Raw genomic sequence first — 9,672 nt, forward strand, 5'->3', positions numbered from 1 at the left:
CAACAGAGCTAAAGGATCCCCTCGTAGTCGGCGAGAGCCGATCAAATGTCTATGTAGTTGGAAGGAGGTCGTGTGACCATGTCCACAACCCCTTTGTCTCTTCCCTTCTTGACATCCTATCTACTTGTTCTATACTGAAACATCTTTGCACATAGGCGACCTCCAGTAGAAGCACTACAACAGACTCAGTCCAGTCGAGAGAAGGGAGAGAGACAGAGAGAGAGAGAGAGAGAAAGAAAACACCACGTTCGTTATCTCTTTCCTTTCATCTTACATCTTCTAATTCTAGACTTGTCTAAAGACCAGTGTCTTCCATCTCTATCTCCGATTTCTCTCTCTCTCTCTCTTTCCCCTATCATCTATCTCTCTTCCGCCTCATTCCTCTCTGGTCTATTTTTATATTCTATTTGTATATCACTCAAGTGACTCTGTCAACGAACAGACTACCAAGCTCATAGTTCTACACTGACTTTTAACAGAATCAAACAAATACACTTTGATCCGCTTCGTTTCTCCACTGTACCACTTCCGCCCCATACATTCATTCGTACTCCTCACTATTCCTCGGCCATTGGAACCCTTCAAAGTTTGTATGACATTGATCCGTCCATATAAACTTTAGAACAATCTAAAACCACGACCTTTGATCCGTCAATCTCAACTTGTGACTTCTCTCAGCCCTTTGATCCGACATCTACTTTTACATTTGAGAAGCTTCATACTCACCTTTGATCCGCCCATCTCCACATATCTTTCCTCATTCGCCGATCTTTCGTTCTTTCCCCAATATCCAACATCCTAAACCTAACATTTGACATCCCCTATCTAACATTCCTCATATCCTCTTTCGACTTCCAACATTTTACCCCTACCATCTCAAATTGATCATACGACTTGAACAGTTCACATTTACCAAATACACACAACTCCGACTTTATAAATCCTACCAAATCAACTCCGACTCTCATAGAAGAATAAAGAACCCTACTATACAGCCCGGATCACCGAAGGGGTTTTAGATCAACATTGCTTCTTAAAGTCTAGAGGGGTAAGATCTGAGTAAACGAAGATCTGTTTCTTCTCATTTATACATTCTTAGTACTTTACATTCCGTCATTCTCATCTACCCATCTACCCGTCTACCCACCAACCCACATCACCTCCACTTCAGACCCTCAAACCATTGTTTGTCAGTACCCCAGATTTGGTCCAGAACTCGTACACTTCACTTGACCCACGATAAGGAAGCCAGTCGACTCCGCACAAGACCATATAAATACCACACATTGACCTACAACCCCTTCTCTCTGTCCTCCCATCACTGTCGATTTGGAAACACCACCCATTTAGATCTCATACACGAAACCTTCCACCACATACTTGACAGACACGACACTTCACCGTTCCCCTTTCCATCCTCAACACACTCGAAGAGAAATCAAATAACACCACGATGGATTATCTAACAATCCTCGCCACCCGTTCACTCATCCTGTTTCAATCCCCACCGATGGTTTATACACCACCTAAATCACCTCCTACTACCCCAACAGCAAACATAATGTTACTCCCTCCTGAAAGCATAAACATGCCATTACATTCTCTCTTATATGCCGATACAGATTGCGCATATTTCTTACTCCGACATATTCTATTACATTCTTTACCTCTTCCAATCCATGATTCTCCTCTTGCACTTGGTATCACTCTTCATGATCAACATCATAACACATTCCATGATCATCGCGATATAACACCTCACGATCAACCACGTCCACCTTACGGACGAACGGATTCCGTGGGACAAGCAAGTAGAGAATTACTCGCTCAGGCGGAATCTACAGCATGGGGGGAGATCGATAAAGCTAAGAAATTCGGAGTGGCTTTGGGTAGATGGTTTGGGAATCAGAGGGGTGGTAAAGGGATAGGAGAAGATCAGTTGAGAGGTTTGGCCGAGAAGTATGGATTGGGGTTGGCCAGTGTTTAGGGGGTGAGTCAGTGTGAGAGGTGTAAGGGGAGACCGGGAATAGTTGTTGGACCATGTGTGGAAGGAAGGACATTGTGGATTACATTAGTTGATAAGAGAATGACGAACATTACTTCAACGATTTATGAGTATCTCTTGTGTAGAGAGGAGACATATGTGACGAAGACAAGGGATAGTAATGGAGGAGGGACCGCAGAGAAGTATGAACTTATCAGATGACGTATTTGAAACGAACATATCATGTAGATTACATACATACGATTGGAGGAGTGATGTTTAAGCAATGGAGCGAAGTGTGAATGTTGTATTTTATATAGCTAGCAATATGTATCTATGTATAAGCTTGACGTCGATTTCTAAACATGGTTCGTTTCCTCATGAAAACCATTTCATGATACAAGTCAACGTATAGTACCCATGACGAAGATCGTATAATGAACGAGGTCTATGAGGGAGAAGAGGATCAGAATTGTATAAATACAAGAGTCATCGTGGAGAAAAGAACGATACGGTAGGGGAAAAAGAAGACTACGGAGATGTGAAGAGAACAATGATGAAAGAGAGTGATGAAAGTCATATGACAGACAAGAATGAGAGATGACAAGAAGAAGAAAACAATGAGCATTATATAAGGGCAATGAAACGAAAGTAACCCAGCAATCATCAAACTTCCTCCTATAGGTGTCAAAGGTCCTAATATCTTACCCAACTTTTCTCTATTCAAAACTAATCCGAAAATAGTTCCTGAGAAAGTTAATGATCCAAATAATATCATATTCGCGGCTATACGAAACCTCGATCCTCCCCCCGAACTGACTTTCATCCCACTTGTTAATGAAGTATTTCGGATCCCTAACGAGGGTATGGATCGTGTTTGCGTTTTCGTCGATGAGTTTGTTATTTCCGAAGAGGTAATTGAGGTGTTTGGGATGGAAATGGTGGAAGAAGTGAAATTGGGATGTAAAGATAAAACCAATAATCCTAATCCATTATAAATCAAATAATTCGAAGCTGTAGACCAAGAAGATAATTGATTATCAGATAAAGAAGGGTAATAAGATTTGAGACCGTGAGAACCGAATGCAGATGATGATATTCCTATAGCGGCTGAATGTCAGTTAATGGGTTTATGGGTCGATTCGGTCGATTGGGGTCATACTACTACATTCCTTCATCTCTGGGCTTGTGACCGGATAAATGATTCGTCATGATGGGATATCAATCGATATGTAGTGGTTCCAAGTTACATGCGCCAAGTTGAGAACATGTTCTCGGGGACTTGGGGCTGTGGATTGACTGATGATATGTACTGGAGTACTCGTACTAGACGTAATTGTAGTTGGGGACAGTTGGCACAGTGGGAGAGTCACTACTCACTGAGCAAAGCACCTGATCGCCATACGAATTTGTTCATCCCTCCACCGCACCACCACGTTCTCGTTTCTTCTGCTCTAGTAATGTGATATCGTATCTCCAAGGTTTCCCAAGTCTTCTTCGGGTGATTCCTACGATAGAGTGGGTTATGTATGTGTTTGGCCCATGGTGATGGGTGGAGGTGGGATCGGTTTCCCACGGTTGTCTTCACTGACCGCTTACATAAGCAGCTTCCAACTCGACCCGGTTCAAAGTATTCCTTCCCATCAGAGTAAGCTTAGTCTAACAACCATGACTGACTTACATATACATCCTCATTTCAATTACGAAGAAGCCGCTCATGCTGCCGCAGAGTATATATCCAGTGAGTGATCCCATAGCGGATTCAATTGAAAGTTTCCCCGCGAGACTGACACGATAGGTTTGGATAATCTCCCCGCTGAAATTGCATTTTTGACGGAAGAGATCAAAGAGAAAGATATACGTATAACTCGTTAGTCTTCCTAAGTCCACTTCATCTCTATCTTCCAATCCACTATTTACTATACCTTTCTTGAATCATCACAATCAACTCTCACCCCAGATGATCATTTCAAACGCACAAACGTAGTAGAGCTATCTGACCCAACAGAACTACTCAACCGTATAGGTTCTCGTCATTCAGGTCTAACACGTCAACTCAAAAACCCGACTCCAAGCAGCGCTACCTTCCCTCTTCCATTACCTCCCGGAGCTCCGATACCTGTAGATCATCTATCCACCAAAGACGCTCAAAACTTAGGAAAGATCCAAACGGAATGGGGAAAGATAGAAGCTTTACAAGAAGAAAAAGTCGCTTTAGCAGAAAGGATGGAAAGGATCATCAATCGTGCTAGGGAAAGAGGTAGGATGGAATGGATAAGAGTTGGAGGTAAAGATTTGGACAGTTTGGAAGATGAAGATGATAAAGTCGGTTTAGGAGAATTAGGAAATTCAGAAGTTTTGTTACCTCCGAGTGGTTTGGGTAGTGGCTCTGATATCAGACCTCAAAAGAGTGAGTATGGGTATAAAGTAACTTCCTCAGAGTTTCTTGTGTCAAACTCCTCTTCAAGATGTACTTTTGTTAATTTTCGTATGATGAACTATTTGGGAGGGAGGGGCAGAGATTTGATCAGAATTATGGTACAAGACTGATTCTTAGAACGTAAAATTCATGCTCTTCCATTACCTTTACCTTCTTCATCATACACAACACCAATCATCCATCCACCAGCAAACTCCATGCCACCACCTTCCATCCCACATCGTCCTTCCATGTCCGCAAGATCAACAACAAGACGTCATGAAAGACATACTTCAGCTTTATCCGATATCGATATGGAAGATGGGAATGGAGGTGAAGGAGATGGTGAAACTGAAACGGATGATAGGTTATATTGTTTTTGTCAACAAAAGAGTTATGGTGAGATGATTGGATGTGACAATGATAAATGTAAATATGAGTGGGTGAGTGATAGTTTTCCTTTCGTATCGTCCAGTGTCGTCGGTAAAACTGTTTCGGACTTGACATGTTCGTAACGAGCATAGAGCTCACTTCAGTTCCATATCAAATGCGTCAACGTCCACACACCGGTACCAGATACGTGGTATTGTCCAGACTGTGTTCAAAAGCTTGGTCTCAGTTCGAGCGATGGGACGGTGGCAGGAGGACAGAAAGAGAAGAAGGGTCGGAGGAGGTAATCGATGAGTTCAATCATTTCCAAGTTGTACATCGCGGGTAGTAGTGACATCGTGTACAACGTTTAATGTATCGCATTGTTGCATGAGATAGTTCTTTCAGACGTCAAACCCTTGTTACGGTTGCTGTCATGCTGCGCATGCTGTGAGGTTATGGGGTGATTGATCGGAGAATAGGCCTGCGGAGGTCCGTGGCGATAGCTGCGCGAAGCATATGGTAAGTATTATCGGAGGGACTGTTGATAGCAGGACGATGACCACCAGACGTGGGCGCAGGGTAGTAGCAAAGTAGCTAGCAGCATTAACAAAGTGAGGCGATTTCATAATGGACTCGCCCGGGTCTCTCCTCGTCCCTATACCCCTTTCCTCTATCCCTACCCCCTGTCCCCTACTCCCTAGCCCGTCGTACAATGGCGTGATAATCGTATCACCTGCGCCCTTGTTATCATAAGCATGGTGATATGGTGAGATCATGAGCGTTGCCTCGTGTCGAACACGCCAGAAGTACCTACCGACCCCTGAAAACATAATAATCCAATTACCAAAAAGACATAAGCATTTCCCTAATGGGAGTTAAGATAAACCCAGGATGATTCAGATAAGGAATACTAATGTCATTAGTAAAACATTCCTAATCCCCAACTACCCGAGTTAGTACGTAACCCTCCGAAGTCTCCGAAAATCCCATGCATCTTTTTTTCCCCATCTTCTTTCTGGATCAATCCCTCCATTGCGTTACCCACCTCTTCTCTTTCTTCTCTCCTTGGTCACATTTTACCCTCCGGACCTCTGGTCTCTTGTACCTGAGATCTCAGGATCTTGGGATTTGGGTTTATGGGAGTCAGGTTTCTGGGTTTTTGAGCATCTAAAGACAATTGAATTTTGTCTGATCTACTACGGTCTATTTCAATCATGTCAAATCTATCTCCTACGACAAAAAATCCTCCTATGGTCGAACAGACCAGGCCTCAAAATCAGAACCAAAACCAAAACCAAAACCAAAACCAAAATACCCAACCGGAAGATTTAAACATATCTCAACTTGACCTAACGACATATCCTTCTATACCACATGATTACCCTTATTCACCTAATTACAACCAGGGTTATCCTTATACCCACGGACATGGACTTGGACAAGGGTTCAATCCTTATTCCCCTCAACCGAACTTCACACCTGATTTCGGAAATCCTTATCAACCTCATATTTCCCCTGGTCCGAATAACCCACTCTCACCTTCTCTCAATGTACCTGGACCCCTGGGTGCTATGGGTCATCACAATCAAGGTTCAGGTGTGAGTGCCGGAGGTGGAATGGGCGGTTCCAATCTTGGAGGTGGGGTGAATATGGGTGTACCTAATTCCGGTTCGGGAGTACCAGGAGTAGGAGTGGGTTCGCCAGGGATAGGAGTAGGAGTGGGAGTTGGTTTACCAGGAATATCGGGATCAGGAGTAGGAGTCGCTGTAGCAAGTCTAGGAAGTTTAGGTCGTCCTCCAAATTCTCCAAATTATCGTCGTCCCAATTACCCCTCCGGACCTAATTGGTCAAGTCCACCTTTAAGTCCAAACATGTCAATGGGATCATCAATCACTTCTATACCTTTTAATCAACAACCTTATGTTGATGAATTCGGACAAAGAATGTTTTATCCTACTGCCCCACCTTCAGCTTGGAATTCACCGGGAACTACGTTCTATAATACTTTTTCAGGACCTATGATGGATGGTTTTTCCCAATCAAGGCCACAAATGGATGGTTTTTCCCAATCGAGGCCACAAATGGATGGTTATTCTCAATCCAGATCACAAATGGATGGTTATCCTTCACAATCTCAATCTCCACCTGGAAGAATCGGTTCACTAGGAATAGGTAGGATGAATGATCATTCTCAAGGAAGAGGGAGGAACGACAATTATCCCCAATCAAACTTAGGTGGCAGAGTCCCTTCTTGGCAACATCGAAATTCGTTTCAAGCTATTCCACCACAAGTACAGCCACAACCACAAGGACAGGGACAGGGGCAAGGACAAGGACAGAATAGACCTAATCAAACTTCTGGAAGAATGTCTTGGTCTGGTCCATCTAAAATGTTACCGAACGATCCTACGGAAAAGGAAACAGAAAGAAAACCTTATCATCCTCTTCCACCGGCTCAAAGGAGTGATTGGGTCATGTGGGTTGGTAATGTGTGAGTTTTTATTTATTTTCTGGGGTTATATATATACCAATCGAAGATCCGTCCCCGTTCTCTCTTCTTACTTCACGCTCAACTTCATCACTCCCGCGCTTCCGGAAGTAAACCGTCTCAATAGTCAAGGATCTCTTATTGCGTAAAGAGCTCTGCACTGATCCCAGTCCAAACAACACGTCCCACGAAGAACTCTGGAAATATTTCAACACCACCATTCCTATCTCTCCTCACGAAGATGAAAACTCTGAACCTTGGCGTGGCCCCTCGTCCATTTTCCTCATCTCACGTTCATCTTGCGCATTCGTCAACCTTTCCTCTCGGGATCGATCTTGATAGAGCTGTCAACTATTTCAACAATCGTTCTCTACGTCCATGGGATCCACGTTGTCCTCGATTGGTATGTCGAATCAGAAGAAAAGATGATGATCTGCGCGCTGGTGTTGGTGCTCAACGAGGTACCGGAATGCATAGAGCATGGATCAAAGAACAAGAGAAGAAAGGAGAACCGACATCGACATCTACTCCTAATCCTTCTCAAATTATTTCACCTCTTCCAACCTCAACCGTTCCATCACAATCCACCCAATCCCACCCAACTCGCTCGTCTTTACCTGATCAACCAACTCCTTCTGAAATACAAACCCCCGTTCCACCTCCCTTGAGTGTTCAATCAAACCTTGAACCACTTCCAACAGCATCATCCCTCGATCCACCCAGTCCAGCGATATTCGAACATCCTCCAGATGATCATAAACCCGAACCCATCGTCGAACAGAGATTGACAAAACATAAATCCTCAGCAAGTTTCGCCAGTACAAACTCTTCTTTCCTCATGAGACATTTCCCCAAACGTTACTTCATTTTGAAAAGTCTCACCGTCTCCGAACTTGAGGATAGTTATCGTACTGGAACTTGGAAAACACAAAAACATAACGAACCGATATTAGATCAAGCATTTCGAACTTCTCAAGAAGTCATTTTGATCTTCGGTGCTAATCGATCTGGTGGATTTTTCGGTTATGCTAAAATGATAGAACCAATAGACAAAGAGAAAGCCGCTGCATTATCACATTCACATCAAACGAATCCTTACCGATCAACTTCATTACAATCACGTTTAACTTCTTCTTCTGGTTCTATATCAGGTTCCGGATCAGGCTCTTTATCCGCGGGATCTATTCCAGTTCAAGGAATTAGACCTGGGATTGGAAATCAAACGAAATCTCAAACACAAAGTGAAAAGATCAAAGAAGAAGAAGAAGAAGCAGAAGATCGTCTAAGAGCAGAATCAGATCCACCAAAACCTACTTTTTTCTTATCACCTTCTTTGAATCATATTACGAATTCTTCACCTTCACAAATAACACCTGCATCTGAAGAAAATCAACATCCTGAAAATGTCATCCATAGGAATACGGATCCAAACAGGTATGATAAACCTAAAAATTCAAATCCTACTTTGGCGGTGTTGGAGAATAGGGATAGAGCACATACTTTAGATCCTAGTACTTTGAGAAGTAGGAATCCTTATTTTCCACCTGCGGAAATCGCTGCTGCTGCTGCTAAGGAAGCAGCGAAGATCACGACCGCAGAAGCTGAGAAAGCTCATGTAGAAAGAGAAAATATCAAGAAAAAGAATCTATTGAATCCAAAAGAAGAATTGGATGATGATGGTGTTAAGAGAAAAGATATGCTTTTTAGTTCGGAAGGAACACAGAATAAAATTGTCAATGATTCAAATAAAGGAACACAGAGTAAGATTGTTAATGATTCAAATATCAAAGTTGAATCAAATGCACAAATGTCTAAAGTGAAAGAGAAGGAGCGAATAGGTACAAAAGAACAAGAAAACGAAAGAGATAAAGAAGGTGATAAAGAAGAAGAAGAGTTAACGGGGATTTCAGGAAATTCTTTCAAGATTCAATGGATCAAAATTGGACCTTTATCTTTTAATAGGACTAGACATTTGAGAAACCCTTGGAATTCAGATAGAGAAGTAAAGATTTCTAGGGATGGGACGGAGTTGGAACCTAGTGAGTAAAGAGCTGTTCCGACGTTTCCTACATTTTCAACTCTTGTTTTCATACAAAAAATCATGTTTCGCTCATATTTCCAAAATTTACACCTGTCGAAATCATTCCGACTGACCTATGTCTACTCGCCCTTTGATGTAGAACTCCATTGGTATTTCCCGTGTCCATTTCAAAACACCCTGGTCTAGCTATGTAGATGTACAAAGTGACGAAGTGCTCAAACTCTGCGAAGAAACACAACACTAATGACTGCAGCCGTAGCTACTCGACTTTTGGCGGAATGGGAAAACGTACCCACTTTGACAACTCAAGGATCATTACCCGCTCCACCACTTTATTCTAATGTTGCTTCGTACGGTCAATCTCAATC

General features: G+C 42.8%; 4 protein-coding genes across 4 annotated transcripts; 3 read left to right on the forward strand and 1 right to left on the reverse strand.

Annotated features, from left to right (window-relative positions):
* Positions 1-1,453: 1,453 nt before the first annotated feature.
* On the forward strand, positions 1,454-1,987 carry TREMEDRAFT_64064 (uncharacterized protein; the record flags this gene model as incomplete). The annotated part of the gene is made up of 1 exon (XM_007006390.1): positions 1,454-1,987. One exon carries the CDS (start codon positions 1,454-1,456, stop codon positions 1,985-1,987), a length of 534 nt encoding a protein of 177 aa, XP_007006452.1.
* A 239-nt stretch (positions 1,988-2,226) lies between these two features.
* Positions 2,227-3,486, reverse strand: TREMEDRAFT_45099 (uncharacterized protein). Its single transcript, XM_007006355.1, has 3 exons — positions 3,365-3,486; positions 2,845-3,094; positions 2,227-2,781 (listed from the first exon to the last, which is right to left on the reverse strand). The coding sequence occupies exons 1-3, from the start codon at positions 3,399-3,401 to the stop codon at positions 2,451-2,453; spliced, it is 618 nt and encodes a 205-aa protein (XP_007006417.1). The 5' UTR covers positions 3,402-3,486; the 3' UTR covers positions 2,227-2,450.
* Positions 3,487-3,652: 166 nt separating this feature from the next.
* Positions 3,653-5,080, forward strand: TREMEDRAFT_69602 (uncharacterized protein; the record flags this gene model as incomplete). Its single annotated transcript, XM_007006548.1, has 5 exons — positions 3,653-3,725; positions 3,783-3,854; positions 3,945-4,394; positions 4,542-4,846; positions 4,940-5,080. 5 exons carry the CDS (start codon positions 3,653-3,655, stop codon positions 5,078-5,080), a joined length of 1,041 nt encoding a protein of 346 aa, XP_007006610.1.
* Positions 5,081-5,989: 909 nt separating this feature from the next.
* Positions 5,990-9,310, forward strand: TREMEDRAFT_64066 (uncharacterized protein; the record flags this gene model as incomplete). The annotated part of the gene is made up of 3 exons (XM_007006391.1): positions 5,990-7,266; positions 7,313-7,389; positions 7,434-9,310. The coding sequence occupies 3 exons, from the start codon at positions 5,990-5,992 to the stop codon at positions 9,308-9,310; spliced, it is 3,231 nt and encodes a 1,076-aa protein (XP_007006453.1).
* Between the last annotated feature and the right edge of the window lie 362 nt (positions 9,311-9,672).

This window comes from Tremella mesenterica (assembly GCF_000271645.1).
Source record: "Tremella mesenterica DSM 1558 unplaced genomic scaffold TREMEscaffold_10, whole genome shotgun sequence".
Lineage (NCBI taxonomy): Eukaryota > Fungi > Basidiomycota > Tremellomycetes > Tremellales > Tremellaceae > Tremella > Tremella mesenterica.